Here is a 22,949-nt window from a genome sequence, read left to right as displayed (position 1 = left end):
TCTTTGAAAATACTTACATTGTATGTTATGGTTGGTCTTTTCTCTTGTTTTGTTTATAAATAACTATAACAGTAGCAAGCTATTATATTAGAGTGGCAGCACCAATATAGTTAAGATTGAGATTCTCTATTTAGTTATGGCAGTTAAAAGCATATAACTCTCAGGCTTATTTGAGAGCTGAGGAGTACTTTAAAAACTAGGCTTTAGGTTTTTTGTGCAGTGAAATAAAATTTCAACAAAACCAAATATACTTAACATTTAAGTAGGTGATCTGCTTTATCATTTTCTCCTGAGGGAACAGGTTGACAAGTTAGATTTATTCATTGCAGTCTTTTAATTTATATAGATTGATAGATATCTAGATATATAAAAAGCAGGACGGTCTGGAATAAACATCTACTCTCAACCAGGGATTTTTTCAATATGTGTCTTTTTCTATATGTAGAACTCTGCCCATAGGGGAGACAGTTTGCTTGAAACTAAGTCTGTAAAGGTACACTTATAGCTTTTACTGATTAAGTGTCTGTGCTAATTAAGTTATATTGATTTTAGGGGAATGTTAGTGTTCTGTGAGTTTGACAGTGAGACAGTGATTTTTGCATAACATTTATTTCCTAGTGAAATATCTGAAAAATTACATCCCGATATTTTGTACTCAAGCTTTTCCATTTTTACATGTTTGAAAACACAAATTTTATAACATATACTGTTGTGATAAAATCTATTACTTTTATTTTTCTCTTGGTTTTGTTACAAATACATCTACAGAGGCTAAAATGCTTTCACCAAATATATAGTTATCCATGCTGTACTGTTATCACTGATGAATTGCTTCCACTGAGAATATACTCTCTCTCTTTTAATCTGTATCCTACTTCTTTGTATTTTTTTCTAAACTAAGCACAATCTGGGGAAGAGGAGGTTGGATTAAAACACTTTTGAACCATTTATTAAGTGTTGCATGAAGACTCAGTTCGATACGTGTGTGTTCAGTGTTACTCAGGGAGAGTGTATTGTGACTGGTGACACTATACAGTAGAATCTCAGAGTTACAAACTGACCAGTCAACCACACACCTCATTTGGAACCAGAATTGCACAATCAGGCAGTAACAGAGACAAAAAGAAAAGGAAAAAAGAAAAAAGAAAGAAAGAAAAAAAAAAAGGCGAATACAGTACAGTACTGTGTTAAAAGTAAACTAACAACAACAACAAAGGGAAAGCAGCATTTTTCTTCTTAATAGTAAAGTTTCAAAACTGTATTAAGTCAATGTACAGTTGTAAACTTTTGAAAGAACAACCACAACATTTTGTTCAGAGTTACGAACATTTCTGAGTTACTAACAACATCCATTCCTGAGGTGTTTGTAACTCTGAGGTTCTGTTCTACATTTCTTGAGACTTAGATTTGTATTTCTTTCTTGAAGTTTTCTATTATTTTAGGCTGAAGTTGACCCAACCTGTCTCCACACAAGTCCAGAACAATCAGGTTTCAAATACCAATTTCTCCCAGTAATCAGTGGGTAAGGTACAGAGTGACAGTATATCCCCTGCACAGCTTCTGTTCCAGACTGTGGGCTAGACTCTAGTGGCTGCAGATCTCCTTTGCACCCTGTGTGCTTATTTTTGCTCACTGTATCCATGTAAATGTGGATCCTCTTTTCCCCTCCCCTGCTAGCCTGTTTGGGACTTCTATTAAGAGCCTCTACAGCAGTGGTTTTCAATCTTTTTCCACTTGTGGACCCCTAACGTTTTTTTGAATGGAGGTGTGGACCCCTTTGGAAATCTTAGACATAGTCTGGGGACTACCAGTGGTCTGCTGACCATAGGTTGAAAACCACTGCTCTACAGCATTCAGGTTCTCCAACCTAATCCCTGAGAAACCTTTCATTCTTCCCACCCACTCTCACACTACCCAGTAAAAGTAACTGTTGTGCAAAGGGCAGGGCCGGCTCCAGGCACCAGCTTAACAAGCAGGTGCTTGGGGCGGCCAAGGGAGAGGGGCGGCACCTGCGGCAATTCGGGGGCGACAGGTCCCTCGCTCCCTCTAGGAGCGAAGGACCTGCCGCTGAACTGCCGCTGCCGATCGTGCCTTTTTTTTTTTTTTTTTTTTTTTGCTTTGCTTGGGGCGGCAGAAATGCTGGAGCCGGCCCTGGCAGAGGGCCTTGTGTGAGCCCTTTTCACTTGGATGTTTTTTTACCCTTTGTGGATAAATTGGTAACAAAAATATGTGGGGAAAGTAGTCAGAAAGTTTCAGCATATGTAGTAGTATAAAACTGTAGACTATAAAGAAATGTTATTAACCATATATGTAATGTAACCAATAATGTAAGCCTTATCCCGTGAGCATTTTTATCCATTCTGATGTGCAGAATCAGATTTGAAAATTAAAAGCAGTAGATTTATTCAATTCTTTTGTAAAAATTTACTATAAAAGACACAGACCAATAAACTCCATGGAGCTCTGATTGATAATGAAATACGTAAGGCACAAAATATGAAAGAACTATGAGAAGCAGAATTCCATGGTACCATAGAGAATGATACCTGGACAAGCATCCTGCTAAATGCACTCACAACCACATCCTCACCTTTGTGGTGAGAGTTCCAGTGGAAGTAATCACACATTGCTTCTTTGCCACAGTAGTCACCAACAAAATGAACTAATGCAGGCTTCACCTCTTCTGGAGAGGATATGGCCAAGTCCCTTTGGAGACTGCCCTTCCCACCCCCCTTGGGTAGATTAGGAAGTGCCGTTCTCTCTGTCTCATAACACAAGAACAAAGGGACATTCAATGAGATTAAAAGATGGCAAATTCAAAACTGATAAAAATGAAATACTTTTTCATGCACTGTATACTTAGACTGTGAAACTCATTACCACAGGAAGTTATTCAGGCCCAGAATTTAGCAAGATTCAGAGTGGTCATAATTAATGATAACAATAATTTTAGAAGGGATATTAAACTCATGTTTCAGGGTGTCGCATCCTGGTCGTGGGCGGCCTGACCTAGTAGTCAGTGCCAGAGTTCATGGCCACAGGACAGGAGTTTAGGAGTCAGCTGAGTCAGGATATTAGTAGGTCAGAAGCAGGAGAAAAACTGAAAATCAGAACCACAAATTAGATGCCAGGAAATCCAGGAGCAGGAAGCACAAGGCATGCAGTCCAGAACAGGGTGGAACCCATTTGTCCTGTTCCTTCTGCTGACTTAAGTAGGGCCAGCTAGCTTATCAGCTGCTCCAGGACTGCAGGAGAGGAGCCTCAAACTGGGGTTGGGCTTCATGTGTCCCAGGTACACAAGCATCAGCAGGTGGTCAGATGGAGGGCTGGAGCATGGAAGCTCCTAGAAACCCTGCAGATACCAGTTCAAGACATGTGGGTCGTGACACAGGGTTTAGGACAATCTCTGACTATTAGATATTTAGGATGAAACCTAATAACAGAGGTAGATTATCCCATGCTTGCCTACTGCAGGGTTCTTACACCTTCTTCTGAAGGACTGGCCAGTGTTTGAGCCAAGCTGGTGGAGCAGCAGTCTGATCCACTCTGGCTATTCCACTGATCTCTAATTGAACTCTTTCTATGTCCTGTTGTGGAATATGAGGCTTTAAAGATTTTCATTGATATGAGGTTTTTAGGTATGAATTAAAGATTATTCAATTTTTAAAATAATTTTTGTGGTAAAATAAAGGATACGTATTTAATTTTTTCATAATTTTCCCATGACAAACCACTGTATATTAAATTAACATATCTTCTTTTTTAAATAAATCTTAAAATGATGACTATTGTATTTTTAGTCCTGGCAAAGCTATGATTTTTCCTATTTTTGTCACAACAAACAGCCAGCCTTACACATCACAATAGCCTTAGGATCCACTGCAAAACCTGCAAGTGAAGGAAAGGAGTGTACGTTACCCTCCAAGCTGTTACTGTCAAATCTTGGCTTACATTAAGTTTCTATAATCATACAGAGGTTAAAATATTGTTCCTGTGAACACTTGAAAAGAATCAAGTTAAAAAGAAAACCTCACAAAATTTCCAAGGTAATCAATTTCCCTTTATTTACTCTTGCAGGCTAACAGTGAATCTGTTTCAGCCTGTTAACCTTCCTTTGGAATCCTTTATGGCTCTGCAGGGCAGTAACATAACAGGGCCTTTGTTATGCTTTCATTAGAGCTTTTTGTATATCAACTGGCCTCAGAACTAATGTTTTGACATTAGTGTTAAATTTTGTTGATTGCTTAACATACTATTATTTTGTGTTTAATTTAAAGTCACATTCACAAGGAGAAAAATACTAGAAAAAGTATAGGAAAAGAATCCCAGGCAAGTCAAATGGCCAAAATAATTAATTCTGTTATTCCATGGAGTGCTGTGAAATAAAGGGAACAAATAAATTTCTCTAATACCTGTGGAGGCCCTTGCTGTGCTTGTATGAGAAGTTGTATTTATATGGGTTGCTTATATTACTTACTGTGTGCACTAACTTGGCCATGCATTTCTGTGTACTACTTCAGAATTGTGAAAAGAATTGTATGGGATCCTTCGCGCTTCATGTCCATATCTGACAGCATTGTGTAACCACAGTTCTTTCAGAAACTGCATTACCTTGTCTTTTACTCAGCAAACACATGGCTACCACTAACCCACCCAGTTCTGTAAAGAACCATGGGTACAACATCTTAATTGCCTACTTTAAACATAAACAAAAAGAAGTCCTTAAAATTTCCAGGCCTAGTCCTTCTAAGAACATCCAGTATCTTCATCTAGTATGCCTCAAACTTGACTTGTTCTCAGTATCATCTAATGTATTTGTTCTGCTTAACAGTCAGATCATGGCTCTTGGTTAGTGTACAGTGTCACCAGTTTTTTTAACCTTTTTTTCCTTCCTCTGCCCAAGGATATGTTCTGTTTTTTTCTCTCAGAACTCAAAAAATGTCTCCACATTTTTCTGAGGAATTGCTATACTGGCACAGACAATTGATCTAGCTAGTCTTGTGCCTTGTCTCCAACAGCATCCTTTATTTGATTTAGAGGAGAAGGTGATTCCCCCACCCACTCCTGGAATGCACACAGGTATGAGGCTCACATTAAGCCCTGAAAAATGAGTATTAGCTAGTAGTGACTCATAAAAGTTGAGTCCTCGTGCTGTGCTCTCCACAAACCTGAAGGAGCAGAGGTTGAGGCCAGTCTGCGATTGTACTACTACTCATGTCACTGAAATGACATTGTTCTTTATAGCCATCATACTTGTAGAGAAGGGCTAATGGACTGTATCATTCTGATTTGAATACAGCATTTTTGCAATGAAACTAAAAGTAACTTCTCACTTAACGTCCTCCCGTTTAACGTTGTTTCAAAGTTACATTGCTGCTCAATTAGGGAACATTCTCGTTTAAAGTTGTGCAATGCTCCCTTATAACGTCGTTTGGCTGCCTGCTCTGTCCACTGCTTGTAAGATTCTGTGGAAGAGCAGTGACTTTACAAGGGAGCATTGCACAAGTTCCTCTTCTCCACCTTCTCCCCCTCCCTCCCAGCGCTTCCCCCCACTTCCAAACAGTGGCGCTTAGGACTTTCTGGGAGGGAGGGGGAGGAGCGGGGAAGTGCTGTGTCTCCACTCCTCCCCCTCCCTCCCAGAAAGTCCTAAGCACCACCAAACAGCTGTTTGGTGGCGCTTAGGACTTTGCGGGGTGTGGGGGGGAGAGGAGTGCCTATGTGGCTGGTCCGGTGAGGAGGTGGAGGGGGGGTCGGAAGAGGTGGGCCTGAAGTGGAGTCGGGACAGGAAGAGGCGGGCCTGGGACATTTCCCGGCAAAGTCGGCACCTGTTCTTCCTGGGTAAGCTCCCGCTGCTGCTGCGAAGGTACTTCCTAGCGTCCTTGCCTGCAGCGGGCTGTGCCTGTGTGGGGTAAGCCAGGGGCACTTCCAAACCACAGTACAGTACTGTATAGTATATAATGCCTTTTGTCTGCCCCCAAAAAATGTCCTTGGAACCTAACCCCCCGCATTTACATTAAGTGAAATGATGTTAAACTAATCCAATTTTCCCATATGATTTAAAGTTGCATTTTTCAGGAACATAACTACAACATTAAGTGAGGAGTTACTGTAATAGTTTAAGATGACCTGTACTAGGGAAACATACTGTGTTACCACAAAGACATAACGAATACAGTCAACTTTCAAAATATGTATTCACCAATGCCAAATTATTGGCTAGGTGAATGCATTACCTCTCCCTTCCACTGGAGCAGCCAGGCTTGAACCTACGGGAATAATGCAAAATAGGAAGAGAGGGAAAAGGTGCTTTTGGAGAAGGGGAATGGGGACGTTGGGAATCTCCTGTTTTCATTAGGCCAGTGTGGGAGAAAATGTAGAGAACATCTACTATCGCTTTGTCAGGAAAAACGGCTAGAGATGCTCTCCTGCTTGCTTCAGATACCCAATATCCTGATGATTAAAGGCCTGGATACATTTAAAATTTTGCTGGCATAGATATTTTGGTTAAGGGTGTGATATTTTGCTAACAAAGCTATGCCTGCTAACGCCCTAGTGTAGATGCAATTATACTAGCAAAAATATTTTTGCTGGTATTCTTATTTTGCTGCAGGAACTAGTTTTTCTGGTTAAAAATCCTTTTTTTTTTTTTTTGGTGTTATAAACTGTGTCTATGCTATGAGAGTTTGCCGTTATACCAGCAAACCTTTTAAGAGTAGACATGGCTTAAGTAAAGGCTGAAATATGACTCTGTGGAAACCTCTGACTGTCCTGGATCCATTGTGGACCCATTATTTCTATCAGTTTTGGCTTGTAACATTTATTTGCTAAGTTTTTTTTTAAACTTAAAGCTGATTTAGCTACTCTGTTACCCACCAATGGGTGTCTTTATAAAATGGAAAGTGACAGAAGTCTATTCCATGCTTTAGATGCCTCCTCCTTTTATAGTTCATCCTTTAGACCCCTTTCTTTTGCAAGCCCACAAATACTAACCCTCACCCTTTGCCATGAACTTTATCATTTCCCCCTCATTAACATAATCAATTTTTAAGAAAAAATGTTAGAAGATAGGATTATCCATTGGGGACTCCTCGTGCACATTGCATTGTCTGTTGAGATTCTAGGCTCCTGAGACAGAGACTGTTGTTTTCTATGTTTAGGAATTGCTACCCCCAGAAGTTCAAAGATCATGCACGAGCATCCCAAAATATCATGAGTTTGGCTCAAAACATAAGATTTTAAATATATAATGACAGCATTGTCAACTATTGCACATTTATAATGGGTGATGCAATTTTTGGCCCCCACATCCCTACATGATTTATGTACCCCCTCAGACTCCCAATCAGTTCTGCACCTCCTCCAGCCCTTGGCTGCCTCTTTTCCCCCAGCATGCCTCCATTTCTAATATAGCCATAGAGGCATTTCACCCCCACTTCCAGGCCCGGGGGGCCAACAGCTCCCGGGTCTCTTCTTCATTTCACAGTCTCCTCCTTTCACCCCAAAGCCTCATGTGGGAAGCAGTTCCATTAAGGGTCCTCTCCTCCCCCTTTCCATGCACAGTGTCTCAGCGTAGAGAGGGAGGAGAAGCAGAGAGGAGCTGAACCATTTTTTTTGGGGGGGAGGAGAGGGATAGCTCAGTGGTTTGAGCATTGGCCTGCTAAACCCAGGGTTGTGAGTTTAATCCTTGAGGGGGCCATTTAGGGGACAGGGTAAAAATCTGTCTGGGGATTGGTCCTGCTTTGAGCAAGGGGTTGGACTAGATGACCTCCTGCGGTCCCTTCCAATCCCAATATTCTATGATTCTCAAGGGTCAGGAGCTGCCTTGAGCTGTTAGGTTCTTTCTTCCTCCTCCTCCTCTACTCTCTTCTCCTCTGAAAATAGTATCAGCTGCTCCCTCTTCCCCTATCCAGAAATTCTCTCAGCTCCTGAAGGGACATGGACAGCTCAACTTGCATGCTGCAGCATGTCTGATTGGCTGTTTTTTTACCAGGAAGCAGGGAACTGGTGAAGGCAGCCAATCGGAGGAGGTTTCCCCTTGGCACTCTGAAATTTATATGAAGGATTGCTGCTTCTCATGCCCAAATCCCATTGCTCATTATAAAATCATGAGAGCATTCAACACTGATGTCTCATACGTAACTGAGTACACTGTTGTCATTTATTAAACAATAAAAAAACCCATACATTTTTTTAAAGACTTAGAGCTCTATTTTGAAGCTTCTGAAGGACACACTTAGAATAATTTGTTGATCATATATTCATCATGTTATAACATTATCTGCTTCTAGTTTTAACTAAGCAACTTTTAGGAAATGACGTCCTGACTGAGTTCCTTTTAACATAAAGCTCAAGCCTCTTCTTCTGCAAACATCATGTATTAAGTGATATAGTTATGCAAGTGCATAGATGTTTGAATAATTGACGCTTAACTGAGTTTTTCTAGAGATTGTTACTTTCTGACTTATTGCACTATTGTGTTTCTTGGTATTGCTCTAGACAATTTTTTTTTATAGTTTATTATTTTTAAGGTTTCCATGGCACATTAAATACTTCTCCTAGCTATGAAAGTAAGGAAGAAATTAGCTATCTGTTAAAGTGTGCTTTGGGTGTAGTTCTCACCCATCTCTTTGTTGTAGAACATATGTTTGTTCGGAGGAAGTTTTTTTTTCTTGGACACAAGCAGCAAAGGAATTTTTAAGTACAGCTTATATGGTATTGTATTTTCAAAGTGAAAGTGATAGTTACATTAATAATTTAGACTTTAGAATTTCTTTTCCAAGACACTATTGTTTCCCTCAAACTAGATTTTCAAATTGTATTACTGTAGCTAGCTGTAAGCTTAATGTGTCTAGTAAGGTTTAAAATGAAATGTTTTCTTACTAGCCAAAGCATTTTTACTGCAGGGTTTTCTAGTCAAAATTGGATCATGACAATCAGCTGTGTGAGTGGCATTTTTTTTAACCCAACATACATAGTTACTCTAGTTACACTACACAATAAATAGCATTCTAGCAATATTTTCATCTAACAAATTTTGATTTAATGTAAGCAGTTTACTACTCAATTTTGGAATCTAGAATCTGTTCCATGCAGGATTGTAGGAGCTGTAGTGTTGTAAAGATCCATCTAATTTTTTTAAAATAAGATGGCTGGGTTATTTATTTATTTGTATTTTAAAAATAAAATATGGTTGCTTTAGGTGTTCACAGCTGAGGAAGAAACAAGAGACTAATAATTGCTGTATAGGCATATTTGTAGCTATAGTTTATTAAATCAGGTAATATAGACTGAGAGACCACTTTATAAGACTTGGTTTTTCTTAGATACATGTGAGGGGTATTTTCAAATACTTAATATTGTTTTCCTGATAAGATGTTTAAGATTTTAATTGTAAAGTATTCTTGGCCCAATGTTGAGCACGGTCTTGTGTAAGAAATGTGTACCATGGATTCAGTAGACTTGGAAAGAAGCCTCTTTACAGATTTAATTTAGGGTTTCTTCTCACTAGCACATTTACTTAGAATTAAGGCAAGGCATGTGTGCCTGACAGGTTGGTTAGAACTAGGAAACTCAGAGACACTCAATGGTTCATCAGCCAACTATGGTAACAGCTATTTCTGCTAGCAATTCCCATCTTCTCACCCATAAAATCAGCATAAAATTGACCTAACATTGCTAGATCAGATGGAGTATCTGGAAAGTAATCCTCAGGGGAAAAGAAAAATCAGTCTTTGTGAATCTGAAGATAAAATGCATAAAGTTGCAGAATCGGATTATTCTTTCTCTTTCTATTTTTAAATTCAGTGCGCTTTTGTTTCTTCTTCTGCAGCGCTTGTGAGAAGTTGCTACAAAGATATGTCAGATGTAGTTTGAGTCTAACCCCCAAAGCAGAAACAAGCATAATCTTTTATTAACAAACAAACAAACAAACAAAAAAAAACAGACTCAGATGATTACAATAAAATCCAAAGAAGGGTAGGGTGGACTTTTTTTGGGTAGTGTTGGTTGGTTTCAGTGAAACAATGAAAAAAAAACAACTAGTGAACTTTCTTTCTGTGGCATAAACAATATAGATATTTTTCTTTTAGATACTTATTTGATAACTTTACTACATCTATCAAAATATTAATAACAGATGAACACAACCACATAAATATTAGTAACTACAGTTCTGCGAAGCTGTCTTTCTGAACATTTGGAGGAGATTGAGAGGCATGTTTTTTTTTTTTTTTTTTCCTATTTGTCGGGTTGGATGCTTTTGTTTGAATTAAGATGGGGATTTTTTTTTTTTATGGGCTGTTTTGTTTTTGGGAGGGATTGGCCAATGGCCTGCCATTGCTGTATTGGACTGTATAGTTTTAGAGATCTGTCAGAGTACATAGAGCTGGAGGATAGGTGTGTCTTTTGTCTTTTTAATTTGTTTAACTTGAAATAAGTAAATAATATCCAGAGAGAAATCACACTGCAGTACATATAATGGTAGCTCACTACAGTTGTTGGAACTTGAAAGAGAGAGTATGATAAAGCAGGGTGAAAATAAGAGAGAGCTGGTATAAAATAAATATAATGTAATGAGGCAGACACATAAGGCTTTTTGTCTGGCTATACCGAAAAAAAGGACAGGAGACACTTGATATGGTTTTAATCAGGCCTCAACGTTGTTATTACATGTCTGGGATACCTGACAGATAAAAGTGTACAGGGCAGGTAACTCCATTATCATTCAATATCTATATGGGGATTTCTGCCAGCCCGCCTCTTTTTCCATCCAGGTTCCCCAGCCAACCCATGGCTAGGACCTCACCATCTGCCTACCCCCGCCCACGAATGAGGGTTAAGGAGGTCTATAAGGGAAGGGGGTTGACTCCCTGCAATGCCAGTCATAGGAAACCTGAATCCCGCCCCCTCGGTTCTGCTCCTTTAACAAACACATCCTTTTAAAGTCCTTTACTAAGCCATTTATCTGGTCACTGTTTCCATTCCCTATTGAGTACCTGCACTGGACTGAACTGTAGTTGTAGGATTTATATTGGTTAAGGTACTATGGAAACGCAAAGGAGTTTGTATTAGAGATATTTATCTTGTAGTTTACTATCTATAGGGCACTGTTGCAGGAAGCCATTCAAGTCCATGAGTATGGTTCATTCTTCTAGTGACTAAGAAACAGTAACTGCTAATAAATAATAAAAATTCTGCTTTTTGCATAATTCCTAGTTTACAGAATAGTTTCCGAATAATAATTTAACTATAGTTAGAATATGGCAGGATGAAGTTTTTATTTAATAGAGAGTAATTTTACGACTGCGGGAAATTTCTATCTAGATTAACAGTACTTACATTTTTTTTAAAATGTGTCTTAAGGTTGATAGTTATATTTGTCTGATAAGAACAATAGTGTGAATAAAAGACTATATTTCATATTTAATTTCAGAAAGTTTATTAAATTAATCTTTATTGTTTAACAGAAGGAAAGTATTGGGAAATAAAACTTTAATAGTGCTAGTTACAGATTTTCTATAATGCAAAAATAAAACCAACCAACCAACCTCCTCACCTCAAAATCCCCCCCACTCAAAAAAACCAACCTTCCCCCAACCTCCCGCCCAGCCTAACTTTTTCTTGCATTACCGGGAATGTTATTAAAATGTTCAATATATAAAATATAGAATAAATCACTCTATTTAACTTCTGCCGAGATAGTATTGCCCTTTTCATTCTTAAGCAATGAAAGGACCAAAGATGCATGTAACACTGGTAGATTGTTCTTTTACGCTCAGAGGGTCCTGGACCTTTATGAAAAGAGCCATGGTGACTGAAAAAAAAATCACTCAGATACTGAATCACACAAGAAGAGGTTGGGAGTACTTCAGGGAGATAGATAAATGAGATAAGTAGACCTAGACAATCTTTTGCTGTTCCCTAGAAGGGCTAAGGACACTTGGCCTGCAATGTCTTGAGAATTCTGAGAATACCCATTTTTGCAACTCCATCATGTCTTATCCTACTGACGCAGTGGAATGGGTGACCCAATGTGTGTGGGTCAAGGCTTTCTGTCTGAGACTTACTCCAGGTGATACCTAGATCAGGGGTCGGCAACCTTTCAGAAGTGGTGTACTGAGTCTTCATTTATTCACTCTAATTTAAGGTTTTGCGTGCCAGTAATACATTTTAATGTTTTTAGACGGTCTCTTTCTATAAGTCTGTTTAACTAAACTATTGTTGTATGTAAATTAAATAAGGTTTTTAAAATGTTTAAGAAGCTTAATTTAAAATTAAATTAAAATGCAGATCTTATCAGTTTAGTGTGATCTTTGCCCTTGCTTTTCCTTGCTGAGTTTTCCAATATCTGGCATGTATTTGGATACTTTAAGCTGCACACAGGCTTCTGAGGGATCAGTTGTTAAGCGGCTCCAAGAGGGACAGAGGACACATTTCATGTGTGAAAATACCTTTTCACACAGGTATGTGGATCAAATGCTGAAAGCATTGCAAGCGCAATTTTCTTCAAACAGTTAAATTTCACTGGCAGGGATGTCCAGCAGGTCAGAATGGAGGCCTCATGATCTCCCTTGGTAGCTTCAAGTAGGGTGACCAGACAGCAAGTGTGAAAAATCGGGACGGGGGGGGGGGGGGGAATAGGATCCAATAGAAGAAAAAGACCCAAAAATCGGGACTGTCCCTATAAAATCGGGACATCTGGTCACCCTAGCTTCAAGTGTACTCCACAGATCTCCAAACTTTGATGCCCACAATTCTGAGCTTTTCAACTGAATGAGCTGCATTTCAAAAACTTCAACCCCCATCCACTGAAATACAAACAAATCCAAGTCGCTTTTGTTGAACTTTTCAGGTTTAATTAGAAAAGAAAGCATTGGGCCAAATCGCTGGAAATCTTTAAATCTGTCAGAAAATTCTGATTCCTGTTCTTGCACGTACATTCTAATCTCAACGTCAAATGCAGTGCGCTGTTCCATGTGGCGTGATAGTGATGTAAGCAGCAAATCAGGACTTAAAAATATCCCAGCACAGTGGCACTGGAACAATTTTTAAGGTAGGGGTGCTGAGCTGTGCCCCCGCTTTCCCCTGTCTGCACCTCTCACTGCCCCAGGCTGGGGCCAGTGAGCCACAGCTGGGGGTGGCTGCAGAGCCCCAGGCCGGCGGCCAGGACCCCAGGCCGGCCTCAGAGCCCCCGGACCAGTGGCCGGGACCCGGGGCTGGCAGCGGGCTGAGCGGGGCCAGCAGATGGAACCCCGGCTGGCAGGGGGCCGGCGTCCGGTACCCCAGACTAGCAGTGGAGACCCCAGGACTGTTGGCCAGGACCCGGGCAGTATGAGTGCCACTGAAAATCAGCTTGTGTGCCACCTATGGCACGTGTACCATAGGTTGCCTACCCCTGACCTAGATGATGGTAGACTAAGGAAACAACTGGAAGAAGTAGCTAAAACTACATTGCCACCCCAGACTCAGCAGGAGCAGCTGTGATTTGTAATGTAGGTGCTTCGTTCTTTTGGATCCGAGGGTGCTGCTGAATGCTCAAGGAACAGCCAGGGCTGAATATTTTTTTTTCTGTCTGTTACTGGTAAGTGCAACTCAGAAACTGAAGGTGTAAAATGCAGGGGACCACTTGTTAAGCATATATGCCAGTATAGGGTTGCCAGCTTTCTAATTGCACAAAACCAAACATCCCTTCCCCGCCCCTTCCATGAGGCCCCACCCCTTATCTGAAGCCCAGCCCCCACTCACTCCAGCCCCCTCCCTCTGTCGCCTACTCTCCCCCAGCCTCACTCACTTTCACTGGGCTGGGGCAAGGGGCTGGGGTGAGGGAGTGGTGAGAGCTCCAGCTGGGGGTGTGGGCTCTGGGGTGGGGCCAGAAAGAAGGGGTTCAGGGTGTGGGAGGGGTTCTGGGCTGGGGTAGGGGATTGGGGTGTGGGAGGTGGTGAGGGCTCTGGCTGGGAGTGCGGGCTTTGGGGTGGGGCTGGGGATGAGGGATTTGGGGTGCAGGAGGGGGCTCCGGGCTGTGACCAAAGGGATTGGAGTGTGGGAGCAGACCCAGAGCTGGGGGAGAAGGTTGGGGTGTGGGGCGGGGTGCGGGCTCTAGCTGGGGGTGTGGGTTCTGGGATAGGGCCACGGATGAGGGGTTTGGGGTAGGGGAGGGGGCTCAGGGCTGGGGCAGGGGGTTGGAGTGTGGGAGAGGGGTGTGGGGTGCAGGCTCTGGGAGGGAGTTTGGGTGCAGGAGGGGTTCTGACCTGGGGCAGAGGGTTGCGGTGCAGGTGGGGGTGTGGGCTCTGGCCGGGTGGCGCTTATCTTAGGCGGCACAGTGGGGCTAAGGCAGGCTCCCTGCCTGTCCTGGCTCCGCACTACTCTTGGAAGCAGCCTGCATATCCGGCCCCTAGGCGGAGGCATGGCCAGGCGGCTCTGCATGGTGTGCGCTGCCAGTGCCTGCAGGCGTCACCCCCGCAGCTCGCATTGGCTGTGGTTCCTGGCCAATGGGAACTGGGGAGCTGGCGCTCGGGGTGGGGCCAGTGCGTGGAGCCTCCCTGCCCCCTGTGCCTAGGGGCTGCTGGGATATGTTGCCACTTCTGGGAGCCGTGTGGAACCAGGGCAGGCAGAGCATCTGCCTTAGTCCCAGTGTCCCGCCAACTGAACTTTTAATGGCCTGGTCAGCGGTGCTGACCAGAGCAACCCCGGTCCCTTTTCGACCTAGTGTTCCGAGCAAAAACCGGACGCCTGGCAACCCTATGCCAGTAGCACATAGCACCAGTAACACATAGCCCCAGTGCTACAGGAGCTCCATTGGTTGACTGATGTGGACACTCAGAAACCTCACCATCTTCTGCTCCGAGTGCAAGGTACTTCAACATTGCTTCTCTAACATAAACACATACTAACATACATATTAAAACACCCTACCAAAAAAAAAAATACTCCACGGCACACACAATTCTAACCCTGGGGAGAGGATGAGAGAAGAAGCCACATGTTTCAGATATTAGTCCCATCGCTAATGCTCTGCTGGAAGGCACTACGATATTACAGCGATGAGCATAGTATAAGAACCTGTATAGAATGCAACTGTGAGCTCCTGGGTGGAACTGAAATTGTCTGTTTTGACCTTTAAACCGCTAGATGGCTTAAGACTGAATCAGCCTAAGGTGGAAACAGCAGATGTGCTTGAACTGGAGCACCCTCTATTTAAACAGGAGGAATCTTCTACTGGGGTCTGAGGTCCCCTTATTGGAATTTTGCTTCCCCGTCAGCTTGGTTCACTACAGCACAGATTCACTGCAAAGTACATCTTTTTCATGGGGTTAGGTTGATAGGTGAGGATGTTCATTATTGTTTAAATGTGGATGGATACTTGTAATAGTAATTATAAAGCCAGACTACTCAGTTTACCAGGAGCACTCTGATTGCTTATAGTTGTTTCAGTAAATTTCAATAAATATATGTGGGCCATGCAGCCTGGAGAGGAACAATTGTTCCTGGACATTAACCCCTCCATCCTTGTGTTAGTATCTGCCAACACCACAGATACCTTGCTAGATGTTCTGAAGCTGCCACAGGTGTCAAATGGCTGCAGGCAAGGGATCTTTCAGGAGTATCCCATCCCCTGCTCCCTCTACTCTCTCCTTATTGTACTTATGGTCAGTGACAAAATAGCATTCTCTCTCTCTTGTTTCCTACCCGCCTCCTAACATTCTTGCTTCCGAACATACACAATAGTACATATTGGGTACATGAGCAGGAGGGCCAGCACTTCCAGTGCAAATATGCAAACTCACTTATGAATAGCTGTATTCAGATGAATAATAACTCTTCCCAAATGTTCACATGAACAAAAACGTGTGACCTAAATGTTCTTGGACAAGTGAATAAAAGAGGACTTGATTAGGGTTAGATTTAATAGTGAGTTTCGTGAAGTCATTCACAACTCTCTACTCACAACAACCAGCAGGCTTGAGGAGGAGTAGAGCAGCGTCGACACACCCTCTCAAACTCATTAAAAGTCAATAGCTTCTGGCAGGAGAATGGAAAAAAAAAAAAAGGAAAATTCTTTTTCCCCTTTCAGCCAGTGAAGGGTGTGGGGCTTCAGATTTATCAGACACAGCTAGCCAGAGGCTGAGCTGTTCCAATAATCTTAGCCTTTGTGCAGGTAGGAATCTCAGTAGCTAGGAGGAGCAGGGGCGCTGGACTTCTCATCTGGGCATTTCCCCAGGATTTTACTCTTGGGCTTCCCCATCTGATGTATTTGCCTCTGGAAATTAGGCCTTTAGCTCCTGGTCTAGTAGACATCTGAAAGATTTTTCTATCCCTAGGTTGGAGTGTGGGAATGAGACTTGGGAACTTGGATTCTTATCCAAGAACATAAGAACGGCCATACTGGGTTAGATGAAAGGTCCATCTAGCCCAGTTTCCTGTCTTCTGACAGTGGCCAATGCCAGGTGCTCCAGAGGGAATGAACAGAACAGGTAATCATCAAGTGATCCATCCCCTGTCGCCCATTCCCAGCCCATTCCCAGCTTCTGAGAAACAGAGGCTAGGGACACCATTATTGCCCATCCTGACTAATAGTCATTGATGGACCTATCCTCCATGAATTTATCTGGTTATTTTTTGAACCCTGTTATAGTCTTGGCCTTCACAACATCCTCTGGCAGGAGTTCCATAGGTTGACTGTGCGTTGTGTGAAGAAATACTTCCTTTTGTTTGTTTTAAACCCGCTGCCTATTAATTTCCTTTGGTGTCCCCTGGTTCTTGTGTTATGAGAAGGAGTAAATAACACTTCCTTATTTACTTTCTCCACATCAGTCATGATTTTATAGACCTCAATCATATCTCTCCTTAGTCATCTCTTTTCCAAGCTGAAAAGTCCCAGTCTTAATCTCTCCATTTATGGAAGCTGTTCCATACCCCTAATAATTTTTGTTGCCCTTTTCTGAACCTTTTCCCATTCCAACATATCTTTTTTGAGATGGGGTGACCACATCTGTACACAGTATTCAAGATGTGGGCCTAACATGGATTTATACCAGGGGTCGGCAACGTTGGCATGCGGCTCATAGACTCATAGACTTTAAGGTCAGAAGGGACCATTATGATCATCTAGTCTGACCTCCCGCATGATGCAGGCCACAAAAGCTGACCCACCCACTCCTGGAATAATTCTCTCCCTTGACTCAGCTGTTGATGTCCCCAAATCATGATTTAAAGACTTCAAGTCGCAGAGAATCCTCTAGCAAGCGACCCCTGCCCCATGCTGCAGAGGAAGGCGAAAAACCTCCACGGCCTCTGCCAATCTACCCTGGAGGAAAATTCCTTCCCGACCTCAAATATGGCTATCAGCTGAACCCTGAGCATGCGAGCAAGATTCTCCAGCCAGACCCTCCGGAAAAAAGTTCTCTGTAGTAACTTTAATATCCCATCATTGACCATTGTTACTAATTACCAGCCATGGGACGTTATTGATCTATTGACTAAAATCACGTTATCCCATCAAACCATCCCCTCCATAAACTTATCAAGCTTAATCTTAAAGCCAGAGAGGTCTTTCGCCCCCACTGTTTCCCTTGGAAGGCTGTTCCAGAACTTCACCCCTCTGATGGTTAGAAACCTTTGTCTAATTTCAAGCCTAAACTTCCCGATGGCCAGTTTATATCCATTTGTTCTCGTGTCCACATTAGTACTGAGCTGAAATAATTCCTCTCCCTCCCTGGCATTTATCCCTCTGATATATTTAAAGAGAGCAATCATATCCCCCCTCAGCCTTCTTTTGGTTAAGGTAAACAAATCGAGCTCCTCGAGTCTCCTTTCATACGACAGGTTTTCCATTCCTCGGATCATCCTAGTGGCCCTTCTCTGTACCCGTTCCAGTTTGTATTCATCCTTTTTAAACATGGGAGACCAGAACTGCACACAGTACTCCAAATGAGGTCTCACCAGTGCCTTGTATAACGGAACCAGCACCTCCTTATCCCTACTAGAAATACGAGCGGTGAGAAGCGGTGCTGGCGAGCGATGTGCTGGCCGCGGCTTCTCGCTGCCCCCATTGGCCTGGGACGGCGAACCGCGGCCAGTGGGGGCCGCGATCGGCCAAACCTGCCGCGTCAGCAGGTAAATAAAACTGGCCCGGCCCGCCAGGGTGCTTACCCTGGTGAGCCGCTTGCCAACGTTGCCGACCCCTGATTTATACAAAAGCAGTATGATATTTTCTGTCTTCTTATCTATCCCTTTCTTAATGATTCCCAACATTCTGTTTGTTTTTTTTGACTGCTGCTGCACATTGAGTGGATGTTTTTAGAGAACTATCCACAGTGACTCCACGATCTCTTTCTTGAGTGGTAACAGCTAATTTAGACCCCATCAATTTATATGTATAGTTGGGATTATGTTTTCCAGTGTGCATTACTTTGAATTTATCAACATGGAATTTCATCTGCCATTTTGTTGCCCAGTTGCCCAGTTTTGAGAGATTCTTTTGTAGCTCTTCGCAGTCTGCCTGGGACTTAACTATCTTGGGTAGTTTTGTATTATCTGCAAATTTTGCCACCTCACTGTTTACCCCTTTTTCAAGATCATTTATGAATATTTTGAATAGGACTGGTCCCAATACAGACACCTGGGGGACACCACTATTTATCTTTCTCCATTCTGAAAACTGACCATTTATTCTTACTCTTTGTTTCTTATCTTTTAACTAGTTACTAGTCCAAGAGAGGCCCTTCCCTCTTAGCCATGACAGCTTACTTTGCTTAAGTGCCTTTGGTGAGGGACCTTGTCAAAGGCTTTCTGAAAATCTAAGTCCACTATATGCACTGGATCCCGCTTGTTGACACCCGCCCCCCCAAAGAATTCTAGTAGATTGGTGAGGCATGATTTCCCTTTACAAAAACCATGTTGACTCTTCCTCAAAAAATTATGTTTATCTATATGTCTGACAGTTTTGTTCTTTACTATAGTTTCAACCCGTTTGCCTGGTACTGAAGTCAGGCTTACTGGCCTGTACTTGCCGGGATCACCTCTGGAGCCCTTTTAAAAAATTGGCGTCACATTAGCTATCCTCCAGTCATCTGGTACAGAAGCTGATTTAAATGATAGATTACAGACTACAGTCAGTATTTCTGCAATTTCACATTTGAGTTCCATCAGTACTCTTGGGTGAATACCATCTGGTTCTGGCGATTTATTACTATTCTGATGTTGATTTACTCCACGACCTGTGATAAAACATCAGTGTCTCAGTTTCCCCATCTGTAAAATTGTGATAATACTTGCCAGACCTACCTTATAGGGGCATTTTAAGGGTTAATTAATATTTGTGAAACAGTTTGGAATAATGGATATAAGAAACGAAAGAAATATTGCATTTTATTAAAAGGGGCTAAATGCTCCAAAATAAAAGGAGGTATGTGGTCCTGTTTTGACTTTTGCTCAAAGTTAAGTTATGATGCTTACACTTCATAAGTACATAACAATCAGTTTTCTAATCTGTAGCTTAAATGGCATTATATGAGTCTGAAAGGAAAATGGATAAACAAGAATCTCTGAAAATAATGGCCATTTTTGTATTCATGTATAGTGTGTTTACAAATAACTTATGCGTTGTAGGTAGATTTTAGTTATTTCCCCATTTAATCAGTTATCATCTTGCCATCTTACCTGCAGTGGCTGGAAAAAAGGCTCTTTTCACTTGATGCCGTAACTGAAATAGAATTTTGAATATTGGATTTACTCCTTAAAAAAAGGTTGAAGTACTCAAAGGTTAAAAAGAATATTTAAATCTGAAAATATCTCAATACATCGTAACCTACTATTGTTACGTAAAAATATACTTGCAGTTTCATAAATATAAAATAAAAGAATATTATTAATAATCCAGTATCTTCCTCAGTTTTGAGATACGTTTTTGCACTTGCCAGAGAGCTTGAAGCTATGCTGACCCTCTCTTTAATATTAATGTACTCTGACTGTAATACTCTGTTCCTTTGCCTCTGATTAATGCTGTCTGTCAATTATTTACAGATCCGGTGGTACTGTGGAAGTTCCCGGAGGACTTCGGAGACCAGGTTGGAAACATGAGATTGAACTTTTTTTTAATGTTAGAATAATAATAAAAAAGCTCTCCTACTCAGCTATGGAAAGGCAGATGCTAATGATATCAGTGAGCAAGTCTTCAGCTGATGGATTGGTAATTAGAATGCATTTGTGACAAGAATATGCAATAGTAGTTTCGAAGCATTTTACCCATAGTAGTGCCTTTAATAGATTTCACATTCTTTTTATTATATGAAATATAATGTATTTGAGTTTTTTTATGCAGTTCTCTTTTTGTGTTGTTTAGGGTTGAAAATAAGGTACATTTCTCAACAAAGCTTTACAGTTAATCTTAATGAGACAAAAATTTGTCTCTCAAAAGATATGTAAATAAACAAAAACATTTTGATATCTACTTTTAATATTGGACCCTTTATTAATAATGTTGCCATAGTAGTTTATAGCTCAACATTTTTTATTGCTTTATAAAATTACTATGCATTTTGCTTTGTAAGACAATTGATTTGCACATGCTAGTAATGGACAATGGGGTAAACCTGCTGATTATGCAAACACTGAAGCTCTAATTTCTTATTATGAATTATTCCCAAAGGTAAACTTAGGTCCACTGTATCTAAAGGGTTATGTCCATACTTGATAGCATTAATAGCAAGTGTATTAATTAGGTACTCTGCTTAGATGGAGATAATATTTTTATTTGTAACCGTTTTTTAGTATTTCGCTATAATTTAGATGTATCTATTCTATTGAGACCATTTTTTATTTGCATAAAACGAGCTTATGTAGACACAGTTAACAGAAGAAGTGTTTCTGATGACAGAGAACACCTTTCTTTGATTTCTTTCTTATATCCATATTGAGTCAACCAAGCATTGATAGTGTCACTACAATAGATACTTAGAAATATCTGCACAGTAGATTTTGATAAATTGGAGAAACGGTCTGAAATTAATAGCACGAGATTCTGTAAAGACAGAAGGAAGATGGTTCAGGATTTAAAGGAATAGTTAGCTCACACTTTATATTTGTGTCTTTATCTGGTTGGGAGATTACCACCAGTCAAGGATCTGGAGCTTATAAGTGAGGGATGAATGGAATATAAGCAAAGTAACCATCATACCTTCTTAATCATATATCCTGCAAGTTTTGATAATACCTTTCTTAGGAAAGAATGATTGTCCCTTTTCTGGTTTAAATTCAGAAGTTTTAGGAAGGACTCACTCAAAAGAGGTTAGAAATGAAGTATGAGGACAAGTTGGAATTTAATCAGTAGGTTGAGGGTTAATCAATGAACATTGGATGTTGAAATATGACTAGAAGATGAAGTCTACTGAAGACTGGAGGGAAACATGTAATGGTGGAATGGATGTGGCCAACCGAATTTCAAAGGCATCTATCTGGAACCTGCCTTTGCATGCTGCACAATCTGCATTCATACCTGTCCCACAATTTGGGGAAACTAATATTCTAGTATTATATCAGCTTTCATGGAAAAATGTAAATTTCAAATCCCCTTTTATGCAGAAGTTGCCTTGAAAATGTAAATTGATCAATAGGTTTTGAAAACAACAAGCCGCTGGGATTTGCTTCTGCGTGAAGGGTTTGATCCAACCAACCCATTGCAGTTAGTGAGAGCTTTCAGTTGACCTCAGTAGGCTTTGGATGAAGCCCCAGAAGAGGAGACTTGGAGGATCTAAATATCGTCCACTTGCATATTTCTATTTAGATCTAGTCAGAGCATTTGTAATGAAATAAAATGAAATATAAATTAAAGTTTTGTGTGTGTGTGTTGGAGGGGGGGATTCACAAAAAAATTCATGCAAGTTTTTCTACCCATTTTCTAATCAGCTCTGCTTTAAAAGTAAAATGTTATTCACTTTTGAACGTATGCTAAGAAATCATCTTTCCTAAAATCCCTAGGCACTTGTGATAATAGTGAATTGGTTGCAGTTACAGAGAGTACAAAGAATTGCTTTCCTCCCATGTTGAATGCCTTGACAGCTTATTGCCTTCTCTTGCCTTTCGTGGTACAGCAAAAACTTTCTCCTGCCTATCTCACTTGCTCTGATTTTTCCTCCTTACTCTCTTCTTATGCTCTTCCTAATCTTTATTGCTTCCTTATGTCTTTTTCATCCTCTTGGTTTCACATTTTCTTTTCTACTAGCCCTATGAACAGTTTCCTATCTCCTGTTTCCCAAGAGACGTTTGCTCTTTCATATCTGGCCACTTCTGCAAATTCTTCCTGCACAGATCTTCTCACCAAAGTTGTCTCCAGGTCACTTTGCACCAGAACTATTTGGTTTTGGTTTGATTAAAAGGTCATTTCTTTGAGGCAGGAATTTTGTCATCTTATTTATTTTGTAAAGCATTCTGCACATTTAGGTCGCCATGGAAATAATAGGCACACAATCTGAAAAAAATTCTGTCAGAGTAAACTGGTTAATTATAGTCACAGTTCACATATGTGGGAGGAAGACGATCCAATCGTTAGGGCGCCAGCCCAGGACTCGCTCTGCCACAGACTTCCTGCGTGACTGGGAACAAATCAGTTTCTCTGTGCTAATTGTTTAAATGCCTATTTATCTGGCAGACCAGGCAAAAACAAAACAACACAACCCCTCCCCCATTGAAATGTGGAAAAATGGTTTTACTGATATTTCGACAATATGGATCTCAACACAGAATCATAGAAATGAAGAGCTGGAAGGGTCTGCCAGAGGTCATTTGGCCCAGCTCTCTGCTCAGTGGTGAGACCAAATATACCTACCCTATTCCAGCACTTAACTCTTTTCATTAGATGCTCTTCAGTTTGCCCATATCTTTCTTAAAGTATGGTTCCCAAAACTGGACCCAGTACTCCAGCTGAGGCCTCACCATTAGGGCAGGACAGTTACTTC

The 22,949-nt window shown here is 41.2% G+C and overlaps 1 protein-coding gene across 2 annotated transcripts in view; it reads left to right on the top strand.

Annotated features, from left to right (window-relative positions):
- The window catches only part of DENND1B (DENN domain containing 1B), a 247,123-nt gene that overhangs the window by 52,913 nt on the left and 171,261 nt on the right, over positions 1 to 22,949 (top strand). For both annotated transcript variants that reach the window (XM_034778352.1, XM_034778353.1), the window contains exon 3: positions 20,020 to 20,063. In XM_034778352.1, coding sequence (XP_034634243.1) covers positions 20,020 to 20,063 — 44 coding nt within the window. The remainder of the gene's footprint in view (positions 1 to 20,019; positions 20,064 to 22,949) is intronic.

The sequence above is a fragment of the Trachemys scripta genome, chromosome 8, assembly GCF_013100865.1.
Source record: "Trachemys scripta elegans isolate TJP31775 chromosome 8, CAS_Tse_1.0, whole genome shotgun sequence".
NCBI lineage: Eukaryota > Metazoa > Chordata > Testudines > Emydidae > Trachemys > Trachemys scripta.
This window is presented reverse-complemented; position numbering and strand designations above follow the sequence as displayed.